The 20,483-nt window shown below is 50.9% G+C and overlaps 2 protein-coding genes across 4 annotated transcripts; both read right to left on the minus strand.

Annotated features, from left to right (window-relative positions):
• Positions 1-1,058: 1,058 nt before the first annotated feature.
• LOC128569558 (CMRF35-like molecule 6) lies at positions 1,059-5,852 on the minus strand. The gene is made up of 5 exons (XM_053567704.1): positions 5,421-5,852; positions 4,537-4,854; positions 3,009-3,132; positions 2,017-2,146; positions 1,059-1,550 (listed from the first exon to the last, which is right to left on the minus strand). The coding sequence occupies exons 1-5, from the start codon at positions 5,479-5,481 to the stop codon at positions 1,425-1,427; spliced, it is 759 nt and encodes a 252-aa protein (XP_053423679.1). The 5' UTR covers positions 5,482-5,852; the 3' UTR covers positions 1,059-1,424.
• A 6,820-nt stretch (positions 5,853-12,672) lies between these two features.
• On the minus strand, positions 12,673-18,332 carry LOC128569562 (protein CD300H-like). 3 transcript variants are annotated; one of them, XM_053567715.1, is made up of 5 exons: positions 18,124-18,332; positions 15,081-15,437; positions 14,478-14,547; positions 13,146-13,347; positions 12,923-13,061 (listed from the first exon to the last, which is right to left on the minus strand). In XM_053567715.1, the coding sequence occupies exons 1-4, from the start codon at positions 18,182-18,184 to the stop codon at positions 13,173-13,175; spliced, it is 663 nt and encodes a 220-aa protein (XP_053423690.1). In that variant the 5' UTR covers positions 18,185-18,332; the 3' UTR covers positions 12,923-13,061; positions 13,146-13,172. The 3 variants fall into 3 exon arrangements, with proteins under 3 accessions (XP_053423691.1, XP_053423690.1, XP_053423689.1); XM_053567716.1 differs by lacking the exon at positions 13,146-13,347 and having other exon boundaries at positions 12,673-13,061; XM_053567714.1 differs by having other exon boundaries at positions 13,017-13,347.
• Between the last annotated feature and the right edge of the window lie 2,151 nt (positions 18,333-20,483).

The following is a 20,483-nucleotide window of genomic DNA, read 5'->3' on the forward strand; positions in this document are numbered from 1 at the left end:
TGGTGACTTTGAATTGAGCTACAATAAACATTTGAGTACAAATGTCCTGAAAGTAAAATAATTTATTTTCTTCTGTGTGGATACTAAATAAATTGCGGGATTGCGGGATCAAGTGGAAGGTCGACTTTTAGCTCTTTGAGGATAAACCTCAGTTTTTATATCTGTCACTTGGACTCAGAATGATGATTATCAGAATTAAATAAGACAAGATGTGTGAGGTGCTGGGGGCAGGTCCTAGGACAGAGCAAGTGCTCTATATTATTATTAGGGCCCTGTGCAAAACTTAAGCTACACAATAAGCCCAGGGCAGGGAGCCCAGAGGCCAGTCACCTGGGTTTCCTTACTAGCAATAAGACAAATTCTAAGCTTCACATAGTTTAATTAGGTTCTTTGTTTATAACCCAACAGCTAAAACTCTTGAAAAACAGTTTGGGGAAGTGAGTGAGAGTATTTCTTCCCAAATCCCCAGAGCCAGCAAGAGAGAGGGGAGCTCTCCCTAGAATCCTCTGGTTGTGGTGACTTGGAAACTAACAAAGGACTTGCAAAGAATTTCTACAAATCAATAAGAAAAACATACACAAACATCAGAAAGTAGATAAAACATTAGAATAGATATTTCACAAAAGGGGAAATCCAAATGACCACCAAGAAACACATGATAAGGGGTTTAAAATCACTAGTAATCAGAGAAATTAAAATTAAAACAACAGGACACTGTTTTCTACTTGTTGACTTGGAGAAATTTAGAAAGTCTGATAAGACTCACAGCAATGGGACTGCTGGTGGGTGTGGAAATTGGTACAGTTACTTTGGAAAACAATTTGGAAAAGTTGGTTAGGTGCGCATGGTAAAGCGTAGCAATTTCTTGCCTAGAACTATACTCTAACTGAAACTTTCAGATAGATGTACAAATGTCCCAATATTTGTTTAAGAATGTTCATAACAATATTGTAAGTAATAGCACCAAAAAAAAAAAAAAAAAGAGTAGGAGAAAGAGGAAAAAAAAGAAAAAGGAGAACACACACACACACACACAAAAAAAAAAAAAAATTAAAAAAAGAAAGAAAGAAAAGAAAGCAAACCAAAGTTCAGCCACAGAAGCCCGGATCTGTAAGTCATGCTACAGTCATACAACAAAATAAAGGGTGATAGAAAAAGATGACACTGCAACATTTATTTAAAATAAATTTTGAGATTTATTATAAATCTCAAAAATAAAATGTCGAATGATAAAAGCACATTATGTAGAAATAAAAATGTATACTGCTGTTTCTATAAAGTTAACAAATAAGCAAAGATGAACAATACACCCTGTAGAAATTCATATCCTTATATATGGCAAACCCCTTGAAACAAGGAGAGGGCAAACGTAAAATTCAGGACTCGGTTCCCTCAGAGGAGGGTAGAAAAGAACCCTCATAAGATCAGCAAGGAGTCTGGGGCTTTGTAACTATTAATGATGCTCCGGTATGGAAGCCAGATGGTGGGCAGGAGATGCTCCACAGCACCCGCATTCTCGCTTTAAAATGCATGTGGCCATAATCCCAGCCCTGTGGGAGGCAGAGGCAAGAATATCCCTTGAAGTCAGGACTTCAAGACCAGCCTGGAGCAACCCCCACCTCCCACCCCTATTGCTACAAAAAAAATTAAAAACATTAGCAGGCATAGTTGTTCACACCTGCAGTCCCTGCTACTGGGCGCAGAGGGGTGGGGGTGGGGTGAGGTGGGTGGGAAGAGGTGGAGGTGTCCAAGCTTAGGAGTTGAAGGCCGCAGCTATGGTCACATCACTTCACTCTATAGCCTGGGTGACAGAGCAAGACTCTGTCTAAAAATAAATAAGGTGTATGTACGCTTTTGTGTCTGTGATACATTACAAGAAAAAAATCTCCAAGTTTATAGAGTGCTCCGATAAAAACATGGATTTATTGGTTAGAAGATCATTCCCATAAGTGAGAGAGAGCGTATGGCTTAGCAGGGCAGGGCATTAAGGGCGCTGGGGCTACCGGTCCTCATCACCTGGAGGACGCTGCCCGGCCCCCGGCTTCTCTGAGGCCTGCTGGCCCAGAGGATGCCACACAGAGCACTGAAGAGCAGCGGCAGCTTCAAGAGCACTGGGATCAGGAACTGGGCGCTGCCCAGCAGGCACCTGTGGGGACACAGTGACAGTGAGTCACCTATACAGGGGGAGGCCCTGGCACAATCCACAAGGGGACCACACCCGGACAGAACAGCCCTAAGAGGAAGAACACTGCCCTCTAGTGGTCATACTAATTGGGTTATGCATCTTCCTCCAAAGACGGCACCTCAGCAGGACAGGGCCCTGCCTTGTCTTGTACACAGAGGAACGAACCAGCACCTTCCCCACACCTGCACGGTATCAGCCTGTAAAAGCCACAATTGTTCAAGGAATGAATGAGTGGCATGACTCACGTCTCACTTCTCAGAGAACTGGGGTCATCAACACAGAGCGACACTTCTGATCAAAGGAGGGGACAGAGCTGAGGCCACAGACCCCCCCAGAGCATCTGCCCTTGCCCAGCCGCAGTCCTGAGGCTCCCTGACAGGACATGTGCACTCCCTCTTCCCTCTGCCTGGACCCCTCCTCCTCCCCACCCCATGCCTGGCGCCCAGTCCTGCAGGCCTGAACTCTCCTGTCCTCTAACTCCCAGGCCCACAGTGCCCTCCATACATACCCTCCCCAAACGCGAGTGGCTAAGCCTGCTTCCCAGATTTTGTCTCAATGTGCTGTCCTTGTTATGAGGGTCTGTTTATGAACTTGGTCCTGTGTGGCTCCACCCAGTGAACCCTACTTCCAAAGGAGCTGGGCAGGGTCTATGCGCTCTGAGGGTGTGACACAATCCCCAGAAGAGTGCCTGGCACTTACGAAGACCTTCACATTAGGGGTGGCAGAGGTGACCAAAGAAGGAATAAGGAGAGAGACTCAACGCCCCACCCCCAACCACAGGAGAGGCCACACAGGAGGCACACCGTGGACGCAGGACCCTTACCAAGGCTGTGGGCTGGGGCCAGGGCTGTCCTGGGCAGTGGGTCTGGGCTGGGTGTGCACTGGCAGGGACATAGGGGGACCAGCTGTGCCTGTGAAGTTCAGGGGACTGGACGCTGAGGTCGTGGCTGTGGGGGAGAAAACAGGTCAGGGCTGGTGTCCCCACCAGGGTCTCTCACTGACTGACACCTGGGGGGCTCTGGTTCCCACAGATGAGGTCACTGAGGTATACTAGACAGATGTCCTGGGTGTAACATGCCACACAGTCTGACCAGGGCCCAGACCCCTTCTGCAGCCCCATCCCCAGGTACATGGCATCCAGGTGGGCACTTTCAGAGGTGAGAGTCACCCTCCTGCTTGCCAGACATGAGAGCCTGAGGAAAGGGCACAGGGTCACCAAACCCACCCACCCAGATAGGGCCAAGGTGTCCTTTGCCCTGTGAGGTTGACCCAGAGTGACTAGGGACCCAAGGCCCTGGGCACTACAGGGGCTGGGGTGGGGCCGCAGGGGGAACAGCAACAGTGACTGGTATCTTCCCCAAATCATGGGACCAGAGTCCACTCAGCCCCCAAATGTCAGCCAGGCCTTGGCCCCACGTGGGCCACTATGCCATGTTCTATAGGGGATGGAATGATCAGGAAAAAAGAGCAGGAGAAATATCACCTGGCAGGCTCTGGGACAGTGCCAGCTGGAGGCAAAACCTTTCCCCTCACACTGGGAGGGGGACCTCAGAGGAAGTCTAGTTCCTCACTCTGAGACAGGGACCCACGATGGGCATGGGAGGGAAATGAAAACCAAGAAAAGGAAACTCGAAACTCAGAGCAGCTCCGGGGAAAGTCGGGAGAAAACACTGGGACAGTGAGTAGACTTAGAGAATGTCGCCTTGGTTCTCATGCCCTTGGCCCTCTGGCTGAGGGGGGGGATTTCAGGGGCCTCTCTTCCTGAAGTGAAAGGTGCCAGAGAGCAAGGGGGCAGACAAGTCAGCCTGGGGCAGGGTGAGACCCCCAGAGGTGGGGGAACCACACTGCTTGTCACCTCTCGTGGGTGCTTCAGAGCCCCCAGGGCCTCTGTGGTGAGGCTGGGGCCTCAAGAGCCACCTCCAACAGGGTGATGCCACTCAGGGCCCTAGGCAACATTTGAGTGAGGGTAGCAGTTGCCCCAGGGGTCCCTTCCCCATAAGGAGGATGGAGGCAGGTCCAGGTAAGTCAGGAATCTCCTCAGGGTAGACACAGCCCCTATGAGATCAAGAAGGCAGCCAGGACTCCAAGCCTCAGGGCTGGTGCCACTGTCCCCTCTCTGGAAGCTCCAGGAGAGTGGAATGTCAGGGCATGGTACAGGACAGACTAGGACAGAGGTGACTAGGACACAGGTGCGTGCACACAGACAAGCACACATGTGCACACCGACGCGGAAGGTGTCCCAGGTCCCCGTGCCTCCACCCTCAGACATCCCTTGACTCCAATCTGTCCTGAGGGATGGAGGACCGCACATAGACTCCAGCAGTCCTGGTGCCATGTGAAGGAGGGCTCACCTGGGAACACCAACACCTTAACAGTCACGTAAGTACTGCCGACATTAAATCTCTCCATCCCACACCAGTATGTGCCCGTGTCCTCAAACGTGAGGCTGTCCAAAGTCACTTCAATGGTCAGGTTTGCACGGTGATCCCTGATGGAGGCTCGGCCATTTCTCACCTCTCTTTCTGATTCTTCCGTCTCCACAATATTGTAGTTATATGTGCTCCAAACTTTCTTTGCAGCCCTGTAGTCCTCCTCATACCAACACTGCACACTCAGGGAGCCCCCCACAGTACCCGTCACGGTGTCGGGGCAGCTCAGAGAGAAACAGCCTGGAAAACACAGGCCCCAATCCAGCGCCTCGCCAGGTGGGCCTGGCTCAAGGTGTCCTGGGCCAGGTCCTCTAGGACCCTAGGCGTCTAGGGATGGCCGCAGCAGGCACACAGGCCTTGGCAGCCCAGGGGTCAGCGCTGAGCACGGGTCAGTCCCTCCTCCTCCTCACTGAGGTGGGTGCAGGTTGATGAGGTGTCCCCAGCAACAGGAAGGGCCCGGGCTGGGAAAACACAGCATGTGCTCTTGTGTGTGCCTGTGCGTGTGCTTGTCTGTGAGGGACCAAGGTGGCATTTTGGATTGCACAGCTGTGGCTGTGGCACTCACAGGCACCATCCCCCCAGGGCTTACTCTGTGGCCAGCCCAGTGGGACTCAACTGACTCACGTGTGTGGCACACTCAAGCCTGCAGTCGCCTGGAAAGGCAGGTGCTGGCCACTCCTGGTGCTCCTCTGCCCTCCCCTGTCTCCATGAGCCCCTGTCCCACTGTGGGCCACTGCTCACCCACCTCCCCCTGCCATGTGCTTCCCACTCAGGACAGAGTTTCAGTGTCCAGGGGCGCCGCTCACCTGGGATGTGCAGGAGCAGCAGAGCTGGAGGCAGCCACGTGGCCCAGTCCCTCACGGTCATTCCTACAGCACGGAGGTCACCTGCAGCCGTGCCAGATCCTAGCAGCGGACAGAGTGGAGCCTCTGCCCGGAGGGTCAGTCTTTGAGTTCTCACTTCTGCTTTTTCCCCCTCTCAGCTTCCTTGCCCAGCCCCTTCTGGGGTCTGAGGCTCCAGCTGGTCGGGGTGGAGGAAGCTTAGTGGGAGAGGCCACCTGGCTGGTACAGACAGCCCCGGAACTCACTGCTGGTGGCTTCCTCAGTCCCAGGGACCTGTCACATCCAGGGTCCCTTGGTTGGCAATGCAGCTCCATCCCTGGAGCCCCCAGCCCTGGCCTCACTGTCTCACTGAGCAGAGCCCCCGACACAGCAGAGCCAAGCGGAGCATTTCCTCCCTGGTGGGGACATGGCACCAGCTGTGAATATGTCATTCGTTTGCAGTGAAGATGAACAGTTCAAAGGCACAAGCCAGGTCTGTTTGCTTTCTCTGACTTTGGTGGTGACCACAGAGGTACTTTGTCCCCAGCCTTCAGCTCCCACAGAGAACTCTGCCCACTAAGGCCGCAGCTCTTCTTTTGGCCTCACAAGTTGGCACTATGACCCCTGACACCTTTGACTTGTCCCAGCTTGGTGTGGGGCCCTCATCCAGGGAGGAAGCGACCAAGGTTGGACCTTCTGTCTTCTTGTGCCCAAGCCCCAGACCTAGACACAGAGCAGCGTCACCCACCGTCCTAGATGGGTGATCTAGTAGAAAGTGATGACTTTCTACTCTTGTCCTCTTGCCAAACTTGATGCTCCACTGCGAACTGGGGGAGGGGGCCTGGGAATGTGGGAAGGTAGCTGAGAGGCATGAAGATGCTGAAGCGGGAACTTGGGGGCAATGTGAGGCTGAGACTGCGCCTTCCCCATCCAGAGACACACAGAGAGGGGTCTGCACACCTGCTGCGCCTCTGGTGTCTCTCCTGAATCCACAGTGGAAATCAATGGCCTCCCCAGGGAAGAGAGGGGAGGAACAGCCCTTCCCAGAGGGTGGAGACCGGGGTCTGTCCATGCTGAGTGGCTTGTTCTCTGGATGTGCAGACTTTAGCTTCAGTCTACCCTGGAGAGGACAAGGAGGCAGGACCAGGTGCAGGGCCCATCTAGTGTCCTCCTGGGGGCCGTCACCTCTTCCAGCTTCATCACACTCCGGTCAGGTCCCCTGACTCCCCAGCCACCTAGCGATCAGGCCTGTCGTCCCTCCTCTCCTGGTCTATACCACCATCTACCACTGCTTCACAGCATTTCCATGCACCAAGCTGCTCTATATTTTCTCCTGCCTCACAGATCTGTCCTTTTTCTACACTGTCTTTTTATCATCCAAGGCAGTGACATCCCTTAAGTTGCTGCAACCCAAGTCCTATAAATCCTGCATCCTCTTTCCATCCTCCAGCCCATTCTATCTGCATGTCTCTGATCTGCCCATTTCCCGACTTCCACTGAGGCTCTACCACCCCTTCTCCCTTCCACACTGAGTGACTTCCCTTCTTCCCTCCAGTCCTGCTCCCCATTCTTCTCTGGACAACACAGTAGAGAGCACTTTGACCTATGTCTGCGATGGTCAATGTCATCTCTTGTGCCATCTCCTTCAAATGAAACCTTCTATCCCTGCTTGGCCTATTTGCTTGGGTCAGACCTGGCCACTAGGTAGTTCTTCAATTTCATCTCTTTGCCCCCTCTCCACTGTTCTAGCCACAGTGCACAGTCTGCCTCAGGGCTCTAGCACCTGCTGCAGCCTCTTCCAAATCCCTCCCCCCAGATCTACTCGCCTCAGGTTCCTTTTTACCTCTTCAGTTTTACCTCAGAGGCCACCTCTTCAGAAAGGCGTTCCTAGTCAACCTCCCTGGGATCAACCTGGTGTCTTGATCATGATCATCCATAACCCATCAAATTCTATCTCTATGTTGGTGGTTTCTTCCCATCCCAGTGTCCAGCTAGAGTATGTGGTGACAAGCAGTGGGCATAAAATAAATACTTCCTGAGTGAAAGACTGTTTAAATAAGGATTGGATATGGCTTCAGAGTCTTTCCTGGGCCAGTGCCATCCCACTGTATTAGACAACTATCACTGCATAACAAATTCCCCCAAAACTTAGCAGCTGAAAACAACAAACATTGATAATAGTTTTTGAGAGTCATGAATCTGGGGGTAGTGTAGCTGGGTGCTTCTGGTGCAGGGTCTCTCGTGAGATTGCATTCAGGATGTTGGCTGGGGCTACAGTCATCTGAAAGCTGGATTGGGGCTGGAGGATCTTCTAAGATGGCACACTCACATGACTGTTGGCTAGGGCCTCAGATTCTTGCTCAAAAGACCTATTTGAGTGTCTTCATAACATGGCTACTAGCTTTTCCAAGAGTGATCCAAGAGAGAGCAAGGCACAGTAGTATCCTTTATGACCTCTCCTTGGATAACATATTGCATCTGCCATATCTATGGACCACACAGACCCACCCTAATACCCTGTAAAAGGGGACTCCACAAGGGCATGGTCATCTGATCTGGGTGGTGGCTATGTGAAGATATTTACCTCCTCAGTTTTCACTGAGCTATATATATATACTTATGATTTATATAATTTTCTGTTCGTATCTTATCCTTCAATAAAAGAATTTTAAAACAGAGGCATAAAGTTACACTTCTGAAAATTTGTTTGACTTTCTTTACTTGGATGCTGTCTATTGATCTCTTTTTATGTAGCAAAGAGTTTACATATATCAATCTCTTCTCCTCCCAGATACCTTGCAAACAGCTCAAAGAGAGAAAAAAAAATGACCAAAAGCATAAATTATAAGTTATGGTGTCAGGATTTCTCTGACACTGATGCCTAAGGGTGTTTCCACCACACCATGACACTGAAGGGGAGAGAGTGGCAGAGGGACAGCAAAAGCCCAACTCTCAGACCCAGGAAGCAGAATAAGAAGGGTTTATCCCAAGAGGTAGTCATGGTAACCCAAACTGAGAAACTCAGCAGGAGTCATGGGTTCCTGCCCCGCTCTGGCACCCACTACTCCCTCTCTTCCTTTCTCTCTTCTTTCTGGCTGCCCTGTGCATTTTCCTTTTCAGAAAACACTTCACGAATGAAAGTGGTTTCTGCCAGATCCTTGTGTTAACAGGTTAAATGATCCAACGGTGGGCAATGCAAAGGCAGCAGTGATCTGGGAATGCACGTTTGGCTTTAGGTGTGAGTATATTTGAGTATATTTAACCCTATGGGACTTTTCACTTGCAAGCCTGCACTTGAAGACCTGATTAAGGAAGACTCGTGAGAACTAACACAGGAAGACCCAAAACCGCTCCAGCTGGGCCCCATTCTCACTTGCAGAGTCACCGCCCCACAGACATTGCCTAGAGTTTATGAAATGTTTGTGTTTCAAGGAGCTGCTGTAGAGAAACTGAGAGTCCAAAGCTTAAAGGCCAAAAAGCTGCGCATTAAATAGCATGAGAATGTCCACTGAGGACCCTGAGCCCATCTTTCCTTCGTTAAGGGAAAAAATAATTAAGCAAAGATAAAGTCCAATGTTAATGCCTTTCCTGGGGCTGGAATCAGAAGTATCTACTTTATTCTTCTCTGGCTTTCAGGGACTCTCTAAGGACCAGAGAGGAGGCCTGGGCCACCTTTGTTTTCAGAAGCTCTCAGTGTCTTAAAAAAAGAAAGAGAGAGGGAGAAAGCAAGAGATGTCAAAATAGAGTTCCAAAAACTGTGGTATGTTTTATTTTATTTGTGGTATATTTAAAATGCAATAAGTTCACAAATCAATTTTTTACTACACAAAGAATAACACACAATTAATTGGACTATAAAAAAAGATGATCATTGGATGTAGCAGAGCATATAACTCAAGGGACAAGAGAAGCGAGAGTTAAGCCTTGAATGCTCTGTAACTATAAGAAACACCTGTAACAGCTCAGTGATAAGGGCATGGGGAAGGGATTCGGCTCTCCAGAACACGAGAGCACGCGAGAGGAGATGAGAACATCAGTGCTTGGCAGTCTCTACACCTGTGGAGTAAATAGCCACGGGATCACTTCTATAAATAGCCACAGGAGTGGTTAGTCCGGATTCTCTCATTCTTTCACAGGCTCGCTCACTCTAACTCTTTTGCTCCTCCTGCTCTAAGAAGACTGCTAGGATTTGTTCTCCTACTAAGATTGTTTCCCTCTCTCTCAAAGACTGTTTTTTCTCTCTCTCCTGCTAAGATGAATTGCTCCCCGGCACCTAAGGGGAGTTGATCCCGAACAAGGTAGCACAGCGGTCTGTGTCCAGACAGTTAGATAGGCCAGGGCCCCAACAATTAGATTAAAATTTTAATCTACTGGTGATCTGGTAGGAATGAGACACATGTAGGGTGAACATTTTTGTCAACACAGCCCTGTGGTTGTACGGATAACCTACTTCAGAGAAGTGCTGAAGACTATCTTTGAGGCCTTTCATGGGGTGCTAAGCCAGAGCCCAGTGGTCCTTCAGAGGCCCCACCCAGCCACTCAATGCCCCCTCTTCCCTTTGTAAGGGAAAATAACAACTTAGCCAAGATAAAGTTAAAGCCCAATGAGAATGATGCCATCACTCTCCATCCTGCACCTCTTCCTCTTTCCCTCTCATCCCCGCGGCCACCTTCCCACAAACCTTTCCTGGCACTGATTAGAGTTAGCGTTTCAATGAGCAGCTTCCCTTTTTCATGAACAATGAGGAGCATTGAAGATTGTCACCAAACCAATTCCCAACCTAGACAACATGTTTGGGAGGGAACACTGGGTCTCTCTTCTAGAGAGTAAGAAATTCAGCAGAGCAATGTGTCTGCTGCTTTTCACAAAGCTGAATCCCTTTGACCGAAATCAGATGTGCCTGCTTCTGACCTGCCATGGCACTGACCTTTAGGGAAGCCATTGTTCCAGTCTAACCTGCCTATTGGGCTCTAGACTCCAGGTTGCACCCTAGGCCCTGGCCCCTTGAATGCCTGGCTCCAGGCCTAGCTGGCTGCAAAGGAGATGTGCTAATCCCTACTCAGATTGCCCAGGCTGACCAGAGGAATGAGGCTGGAAATACAGACCAGGCTGTAGGATTCAGCCATCAGGGAACAAAGGGTTGCTGTGAGCTGTGTGACGCCACGGCACTCTACCAAGGGCGACACAGTGAAACTCTGTCTCTAAAAAAAAAAAAAAAGAAATTAGTGGGCAGCTCCTGTGGCTCAAAGGAGTAGGGCACTGGCCCAATATGCCAGAGGTGGTGGGTTCAAACCCAGCCCTGGCCAAAACTGCAAAATAAATAAATAAATAAACTAAAAGATACTTTAAAAAAAAAAACAGAAATTGGCAAATAATAATAATAATAAATTTCCCACTCTGGGAAACAGTTCCCACCAGTTATGCATGAGCGACCCAGTTTCACCACATCTTTGCCAGCACTTGGTGTTGCCACTATTTTTTGTTTTAGTTCTCAGACAGGAGCCTGCATTCACTCACATGCACGCACATTATATTTCTGTAAGCTGCCCAGCATTAGCTATTCCTAGAGAATGTAAACAACTTGTTTACAAGGATACCTTTGATATGTAAACCAACCAACCCCAAGTCCATAACTCCCACAGCTCCTTTCATTGGGCTCCTGCAGTCCAGGACATTTGCCCCTGCCTTAAAACACCCCAGGGCCATGTGCCAAGCAACTGGGGCCCACCCTATTGCCCAGAGCCCATCAGAATTACTTTCACCTAATTGTGAACCTGCTTAGTTTGCTTACCTTATTTCTTCCATCATTGCTTCCTGTGAAAACCACAATAAAGGCCCCCCTGGTCAGTTCACTCCCTCTGTCTCCTCACCACCCTACAGCCCCCCTCACCCCACCTACCCCACCCCAGCATGGCCTTGCATGGCGGGCTGTGCCTCCTGTTTCTAGGGACCTGTGAGTAGAAACTTCTTCCTTCATGAGTCATTTCCACTTCTAAACGCCTCATCTTACCTGGTTGAAGTAAATCCCTGGTACTTTTTAAAACACATCCTCAATTCCCTACTTTGTCCCCCCTGAAAAGCTCAGATGGGTCCTGTCTTATGACAGTGGACCAGCTTAAGCTGAACTGAGTGATCACCAATCACAGATGTTTTCTCAATGACGCAGGGTGACCCGTCCCTTTGAAGATCAGGAGCACCTCCTGTGTCCCAGACAAGTAGCATCCCACATTTATGGCTAGCCCAGGATTGAGTCCAGTCTTCTGCTTTGTCACAATATAGTCCAAAAGGACTTCGATTAGGTGCTCCATGGAATGTCACACTGCTGTATTTCATTGGTGATGGGAAAGCAAAAAGGAGCAAATGCTTTAGACGCTCTGGACCAGAGCGGGGAGATAAACCCTACAAAATTTCAGAGGCCTATCCCATGGCTCCCATTTTTAGGAGTCTCATAGTCTGGGGTGAGTTCCTTGGTTTTGCATCTCAAACCTCTAAGCAACAATCATAGTGCTGCATGGGTCTCTCTGACATCCGGGGCCAGGACATTCCACACTTGGGAACACTGCTCTCGTTTCTTAAGCAGCTTTAAAATCTGCGTTTTGAGGACAGCCCACAGCAAGAGAGGCCCTTCCAGAAATCCAGGAGGAGGTAAAAATGGCCATGCCATTAGGGCCACATGACCTGATTGATCCCATAGTAGACGCCTCGGTGGAAGACGAGCATGCCATGTGGCCTCTCTGGCAAGTGCCAGTAGGAAAGCTGTAGCCAAGACCCCACATCTGGAGCAAGGGCCTGCCACCTGCAGCGGAGGACCCCCGCCACTTAACAAGGAGGTCCTTAACAAGCCACCACACCCAAAGGAAGAGAAAATGCCTGACCACCCTTACAGTTTGGTGGCTATGACATCACTCAGCTTGTGATGGGTGGCGCCAGCCCCTTAGTCACTTGACGTCCTTGCTTCGCCCTCAGCTCTCACACCAAGAGCTTTGCAGGGAGGCCCCTATGATTCTCTGACAGAGGAGGAGAAAAATCCAATATGGCTCATAAACGAGTGAGCTTGAGACAGTGTGATTTCTGTTGTGCAAGGTTCAAAAACAACCACACCCTTGCTCAGAGTGCTAAAGGGAAGCAAGGGAACGACTGCCCCAAGAGAAGTCAAGATATTGGTTAACTCTGAAAGTAGAAGGACAGATAGGCGGGCAGGGAGAGGCACGTGGGGGCTTTAAAAGTGCTTAATAATGCTCCACTTCTTAGGCTGAATGGTGGATACATGTGTTTATTTTTGGTCCTTAAACTGCATATATATATATATACACACATTATATACATACTTTGTGTATAGGATCATGTATTTTTTCTTAATTTTAAAGTTTTTAAAAAAGTATCCGTCAATAAAATGGAAAGGGGTATGAAGTTCAGGGTCAGGGTTTCCTTCTGTGCAGTCTGAGGGTCCATGCCTGTGGTTAGGGTGCCAACATGTGTGGGAGCTCAGCTTGTCTTGGTCAGGCCGACTGTGTCCACAGAGCCCTCTGGGGCCTGCTCACCCAGAGGACAGCACCCAGCATGCTCAGGAAGACAGGCACCTTCAGGAAGACCAGAAGCAGGAAGTGGACGCTGCCGAGCAGGGACCTATGAGAGGGACAGAGTGACCGGCACTGAGCTGGGGAGTCCCAGGCTCTGCCTCTCCCCCACCTCCCCTTGGGCTCCAGGTACCAGGACTGGGCAGCCCCATGCTCAGAATCACAGGCTTCTGTCCTTGTGTTGGGGCCCAGTAGACACAGGAGGGCACAGTGGTGAGGAAAGGAGAAGGGCGAGGTAGGAGCTGAGGCAGAAATCGACTCCTGGAAACAGCCTTCTGAACTGGGCCCTCCGCCATCGACACGCGGCAGGAACTCGGCTCTTACTGGGAACAACTCTGAGGATAGGGGAGTCCCTTGTAGTCATTCCTCCCTCAAATAAGTCTCGACTTATCCTTAAACATGATCGTGAGACCTGCTCTTTTGCTTAAACTGCTTAACCTCAAACCCAAGAAGTGACCTCTCCAAGCTCAGCTCCTGGCCAACCCCTCACCCTGCAGGTCCCCATACACTGCCCCCAGTCCCGCTCCTCAAATGCTCTTTGTGCAATCTCTCCACCTCCCCAGCCTCCACCCACCCACAGGGCTTGACTGACACGAGCCCTTGTCCCCTCCGAGATTAGCCCCTGCAGCTCACATGTTGGTGCCCTGCTCCTCTGTCCATCTGAGCTCCTGGTAGCTGCAGATGGTCTTGGACCCAGCCAGGATTTCCCACCTCAAGGTCACATTGCCTGCTTGTGCCTGGCTTCCTACACAAAGCTGGCCAGATGAGCCACATATTTCATTACCCCGTGCATGCCTTCTGCCCGGAAGATTCTTTCGCCAATTCTGAGGCGTGTTCTCCACAGTGTCCCACAGGGTCCCCAGCGGGACTGAGCGCCAGTCGCCACAGCAATGACTCCTTCATTGCTGCACATTTCCCTGGCTCTCCCTTCCCCGATCTCACTCTCCAGCCCTCTCACTGCACCGCCTGGGATCACCTCTCAGCAAGCTAATTGCTCCTCAATCCTCATCTCATGACTAAATTTGGGGAAAACCCAAACTAAGACAGTCCTTTTGTTCTTCCTTCCATCTTGAATTTCCTGGTAGCTGTCCTTGTGTCCCACCACCCTGTCCCTTGACACTTGCTTCTCCCTCCATAGTAATGATCATTCACAGACATCTTTCCTCTACTACCCTCTACCCATCTGTTGATCTCCATTGCATAGCTCTAGGTATCTCTGTTGTCTATCAACTCCATCTCTCCATCCAACCTTCTGGCCATTGTCTAAAGCTACCTATTTGCAATGTCCTTGAGAGCATGACCTTGCCTGTTCACTGGTATAGCCCTCAAATCTGAATCCATTTCTGGCACATAACAAATGCATGTTTGTTGAGCAAGTGAATGATTGAGGGAAGTCCCACCCAGCCCAGGACAAAAGCCATGCAGTTGATAGAAGGCACTGGGACACTGGACATGTGCAGCTTACCCTTGGCGCTGGCTAGGTCTGCTGCTCCTGGGAGACCCAGGTGCCCTTGCAGAGTTCTCAATGCTGGAGGCTGTGGTGGAAGTTAAAGATAAAGAACAGAGGCTCAGTGCCCTGTCCCTGACTCTCCCCTACTGGGGTACCTGGCACCTGCATGGCTCTGATGTCACATAGCAGAGAATACTCAGGGAAGCAGCCAGATGGATGTGCTGGCACTGTCATCTCCCCATAGTCAGACTCAGGGCTGACCAGAGTAATAGGCACCCCATCTGCCCCACCCCCAAGGGGCTTTGCCCAGAGGTCAGGTGAACATCTTAGAACCCAAGACATGAGAACCACTGTCTTGTACTCCCTGTCACGCTGAAAGCAGGTTACTATGAGACCTCAGTCCCAACTTCTGCCCCTGCCAGCACATCCACACACCACCACTGCCCAACCCCAGCACACACCCACTCTCACATTACACACACCCTCACACACGTCACACAACACAATGCACACACACCAGGCCCCGCTCTTCTCTCCTAGGCCACAATATCCTTGGCTGCTGTACAGAGAGGAGCTCAGATTCCTTCTTACCTCGTGCCAGAGAAAGGAGGCTCTCACCTGAGGAAACAAACACCTGAACCTGGAAGAAGAGGTCAGGGAGAAGGCCATGGAGCCCCTCTTCCTTCAGGATTGTCGCGATCCCACATCTGTATTTGCCCTCATCATCTGCCGTGAGGTTCTCCATGGTCACAGTGAAGGTGAGATTCCCAGAATGGTCTGTGATGGACACTCGGCCACTCCTCACCTCTCCATCAGACCCTCTGGTCTCCACAATTTGATGCCAAAGTGGCAAGCAGGGTTGTCTGCACCAGTATTTCTTAAACGTCTTGTATTTCTGTTCATACCGACACTGCACACTCAGGGATTCCCCCACGGCACCCGCCACGGGGCTGGAGCAGCTCAGAGTCAGGCAGCCTGGAAAACACAAGTCAGGTTTCTCTGTCTCCACCCTGAAGACCCTGAGCACCAGTCGCAACAGCAATGATTCCTTCATTGCTGCACATTTCCCTGGCTCTCCCTTTCCCGATCTCCCATAGCGACACTGCACACTCAGAGATTCCCCCACGGTGCCCGACACGGGGCTGGAGCAGCTCAGACTCAGGCGGCCTGGAAAACCCTGAGTGCCAGCAGACCCGGCCCTCAGGGTCTTCACAGTGAAGACAGAGAAACCAGAGGGACTCTGGGTGTCAGGTCCCCAGAAAGACTCAAGAAGGGGAGAGGGAGGCATCAGGCACCAGGGAGACGAGCCCCATGTGAGACCCTGAGACTCGAGAGGCCACACCCCCCTGGGTGTGCTCAGCTATCTTCGAGGATTGAGGGGAGAGGATGACTTTGGTGGCCTCAAACAAATTCTGGGTCTCCTAGGAGTGTCAGTCTTGAGAAGAGACACCTGTCCCCGCCTGTCACCGGGACTTGAGTGAAGCCACTTGGAATAAATGAATGGATGGAGAGATAGACAGATGGATGGCTGGAACAGGAAACAGGAAATAAAGGGAAGCATGCAAAACCAGAGGAAGCTCATTCTGAAGGGCAAGATGGAGGCCTCGGGCTTTTGGCACTGCCCCTCCCGAGTGACCCTACGTGGGCCTCACGCTCACAGTTCCTGCCAGCATAGATGAAGCCTCCTGCTGTGGGTCTGGGTCACAGAGGTGGTACAAAAAGGCCATTTAGAAATGGGCTTTCCTTGGTAGCAATTCAAGGGCATTCACACCCGGATTTTTCTCCTGAGACAGACTCCTGCAGCCTCATACGCCACTGCCCAACACCCACAGGGCTGAGTACCACACTGATGACCCGGCAGAGCTTCCTGCCCTCCTGCACCCTCCTCGGCACATCCAGGGCCTCTGCTCCAGCAAGATTTTGACATCACTCCTCCTTCAGTGCCCCCCCTCTCATCCCTCCATCCATTCTGGAGGCTCTAGTCCTTAATTATCAGATTAGGAGCCTCACTGTCCTAAACAGCTGCTTTCTGATCTGCTCTCCACAGGGAGGGGGTTAGCCCAGGACGAAAGGACCACTGAGAAATGGTCTTGGCAAAATATCAAACTCCTGAAAAATAATGGTGGAAATAATCTACCTGCCCATCATCCACCCACCCACCCATCCAGGCAATAGATTGCCATCCACTTCTGGTGAGACTTTTGCTATCTTTTTATTCTAAATTAAAAGAAAAACCTTATCTTTTGCTTCTTCATTTTACCATCTCACATTTTCCCACTTTATTTCCTGGAAAGAAAGCTTGCATGGCCCCTGGACTTACTCTGCATCAGAGTGCTAACCTCCTCTCCTACCAATACCCTCTAAACAGTGACTCTCGACTGGAGGTGCTATGCTCCCCAGAGGACATTTGGCAATGACAGAAGACATTTTTCGTTGTCACTATGTGGAGCCTGGGATTGCTGTTGGCATCTAGTGAGCAGAGGCCAGGGATGCTGCTCAAGGTCATACAAGGCAGCGAAGGTCAGCAGTGCTCAGGAGTCACGTTCTCGGGAGCTCACTGCTATCCCCTCCCCAGGACCCCTCAGCACGGGCCTGCGGGTGTGGAAGGGGTGGAGGGGGTGGTGGGGGTGGCAAGACTGAGCCCTCTCTTGGAATTGCTGCTGCTCTGGGCTCAGGCTCCCCCAGGCACCGCTCTCCACATCTCCCGGGACCTCAGGCCAGGACTCCAACTTTGCTCTTTAAGGTCCTTAAGCCCCTCTCTTGATAATCTGGAGCTATCTGCTTAGGTATAAGTAGGAAAACATTGTGGGGCACCCACTGAGTCCCACCACAGAGCCTCCCATTACTCTGATATAAACCCAACCCCAGACCCTGAGCCAACAGAAATTGACATTATAAAAGGAGAGGTGGGCCACGGGTGGCTCACGCCTGTAATCTCAGGCTTGAGCAGGCTAAACCTTTGCAGGCTAAGGTGGGAGGATCACGTGAGACCAGGAATTCAGGACCAGCCTGGACAATATAGTGAAACCCCATCTCTACAAAAAATGGTATAAATTAGCTGGGCGTGGTGGTGTGCACCTGCAGTCCCAGCTACTCGGGAGGCTGAGAAAGGAAGATTACAAGAGCTCGGGAATTCAAGACTGCAGTGAGCTGTGATGATGCCACTGCACTCCAGCCTGGGCAACAGAGTGAAATCCTCCCTTTAAAATAAATAAATAATAAATAAATAAATGTCTTGGAAATAAAAGTATTCCGGTTCAACACTTGGCTGTGCGTTTTATGAATTGTTTGATCTAAATTATTTGTATTCTCGGAGTACATCTAAGTCTCTTGTTTTAATAAGGATTGCAATGAGAGTTAGGTCATGGGGAAAAAGACATGTCATCCAGTGATTACTCCAATAAATTCTGGTTTTCTGTTCCACTTCCCTTTCCCCTCTCTGATAGATCCAGATGGTGTTTCTGATCTTGGTACTGATGGTGGTAAGGATTAAGGACTTACTCTGTGGGAAGCAGCCTACCCTGTCATCCTAGTGGTGAGCATGCACACACATCCTGCTCTGTCTTTCCTGGCATCATTTCATCCCCCAGACCTCTCCACACACCTTCCTCACTCTGACCAGCGGAGCAGACTCACTGCAGCCCGTGCCCACCCCACTCACCTGGGATGCAGAGAAGGAGCAGAGCCGTAGGCAGCCCCACAACCCCAGGCCCCTGGGACATCTCTTCGGCACAGGGCCTGGGGGCAGGCAGAGACTACTGCTGGGCCTGAGGCTGGAGCCTGTTCCGACAGGGTAGCACCCTGTGCCCTCATCTGCCTTCTGGGCCCCTCTTATTTCCTTCTCCAGCTTCTTCTGGGGTCTGTTTTCAGAGCTGGTCGGAGTGCCATGTGACCAGTTGAAAATGATGTCGGAAGCTTATTAAAGCTTGTCCTAAGACATATTTGCATATGTAGTTCCCATTTTTGTTCTCTGAGAAGATAATGTCCCTCCCAGTACCCGTAGCCACAGGCTGACCTTCTCCAAATCACAGCTCAGCCCAGAGCGGCAGTGAGACCAGGCTGGCTGCCATCTAGATTCTCTGGGCAGGCCAACTCTCTGTGGCCACACGAGCAGTCTTGCATGGCACAGGCACAGCGCAGCCTTGCCTGGACGAGAGTGGTTATTTGAAGGGTCCAGTGCAAAATGAAAAGATAGGACCCTTGTTCCAAAAATACTAAGCTTTTCATGATGGCCACAGTACAGCATTAAACATAGGGCCCTCCTCAGCATGGGGCCCTGTGTGGCTGCACCGTGCAGGGGGTAGGGACAAACCCCTAACACTGGCCTTACAGCCCCCAGGGTTCAGATGTGAGGCTGGTACACCCGTGGGGGCTCTGAGTTCACATTCTCCACTCTTGCTGTGACCTCACCAGACCGCAGAAGTTCCCATCATGGTCATGTGCCCACAGACCTGGCACCACAGAGAGCGTGACGCACCATCCCCAAGCCTCACCGTTAGGCTCTGTGGGGCTCTCTTCTCCCTGAGACTATCTGGCATATACCATAAAAGTTTCAATGTATCAAAAGGTGACTCAGGTTACCTGGCCAGAAACATGCCCACCAGATGTGACATAGCCGAGGAGGACTCACATTCTCAGAGGCAGACTCGGAACGCCTTTAATGTAACAAGAAACCTCTAAAACGCTGGGATTCAGTTAGCAAAACATCGCTTTGATAAGTAAATGTATTTCTTGCTTGTTCATTTTTTGCCGCATGTGGAGTCCTCATAGTTGTGTGTATGTGTGGTGTGCGATCTGTGTGTGTATGTGTGGTGTGGTATGTTCATGTGGGACATATGTATACAGGTGGTGCGGTGCGGTACATTACATGTGGTACGTGATGTAGTATGTGGTGTGTGTGGTGTACGCGTGGTGTGATGTGTGTGTAGTGTGTACAGGTGACGTGTGTATGATGTGGGTGGTGTGGGAACCGTCCAGGCAGAAGTCATGAGAGTAACACAGTGGCTGGGGCGTGAGAAACTGGATAAATAGAGAAAGGCACCCTGGTGACAGTGTAACAGAGACAAAGGCCTGAAAGAGGGCAAAAGTGTTTTCTGTCCCTTTAAAACCCCCCCACCCTTTTTGAGAACTAAAATCTTCATTCCTGCCCAGGGCTAGTGATCAGAGGGGAGTGTCCTTTGTTCTTTGTACCACAAGAGACTTTGTACACAAGTCACGATGTGTGTAGCACATATGGAGTAAGGGGCAGAGGCTGGGGGACCAAGGATGTCTCCCCTTCCTGGAAGCTGGGGGGTTCCCAGCACCCTTGGCCTCAGTGGCTCGGGCAGCCCCGCCCTCACTGTCAACTGCCTGCAGGCGACAGGCCAGCCTGAGGCGCTCACACCCTGGGCTCTCAGTCCCCAGGAGGAGGCCTGTTCCGGGAAGCAGCTGCAATGACAGCTGCCCCACGTGCCACCCTAGCTATAAGCAGAAATACAGAGTTTTTAAAGGGTTTTCAGCTTCAGGCTGTTTGCTGTTTAACTCTACAGTGGAACTTCTGTAAGGTGACCACCGAAAGGACTGTCACATGCTGGTCAACATTCGGAGGTGTCACCATAAGAAACACCTGCTGTACTGATATGTGCATGGAGTACACATCCGGTCTGTGAAAATTAGGTTAGCCTAAAGAGGAGGTCAGCTATGGAGGGTCTGTAGTTGATGGTTCTGATCCGTCCCATCTCCTGTGAAGACAATCTCGTGACTTCTGCCTGGACGGTTCCACTGGGCCATCTCTTGTGGTACAAAGAACACTCCCCTGCCCCTCTGATCACTGGCCCTGGGCAGGAACACAGAAAACACTTTTGCCCTCTTTCAGGCCTTTGTCTCTGTTACACTGTCACCTGGGTGCCATGCCCTATTTATGCAGTTTCTCATGCCCCAGCCACTGCGTTACTCTGAGTCCCTCAGCTCTGCCCAAGGCTCTCCATCTCCCTCCACCCCCCTTTTGCTGCTTGATGACCATGGGGACTCCCTCTTGGGCTC

The sequence above is a fragment of the Nycticebus coucang genome, chromosome 18 (assembly GCF_027406575.1).
Source record: "Nycticebus coucang isolate mNycCou1 chromosome 18, mNycCou1.pri, whole genome shotgun sequence".
Classification (NCBI taxonomy): Eukaryota; Metazoa; Chordata; class Mammalia; order Primates; family Lorisidae; genus Nycticebus; species Nycticebus coucang.

Excerpts from the sequence above, each read along its gene's own strand:
- LOC128569558 (XM_053567704.1), bottom strand. The coding sequence starts at position 5,481 with ATGACCGTGAGGGACTGGGCCACGTGGCTGCCTCCAGCTCTGCTGCTC. Across the intron at positions 3,133-4,536 it reads TAAGGTGTTGGTGTTCCCAG|CCACGACCTCAGCGTCCAGT; the intron begins GTGAGCCCTCCT and ends TCTCCCCCACAG. Across the intron at positions 1,551-2,016 it reads GGCCGGGCAGCGTCCTCCAG|GGCTGGGATTATGGCCACAT; the intron begins GTGATGAGGACC and ends TGCCTCCCACAG.
- LOC128569562 (XM_053567715.1), bottom strand. The coding sequence starts at position 18,184 with ATGTCCCAGGGGCCTGGGGTTGTGGGGCTGCCTACGGCTCTGCTCCTT. Across the intron at positions 14,548-15,080 it reads TCAGGTGTTTGTTTCCTCAG|CCTCCAGCATTGAGAACTCT; the intron begins GTGAGAGCCTCC and ends CTTCCACCACAG. Across the intron at positions 13,348-14,477 it reads AGACCTAGCCAGCGCCAAGG|AGTTGTTCCCAGTAAGAGCC; the intron begins GTAAGCTGCACA and ends CCCTATCCTCAG.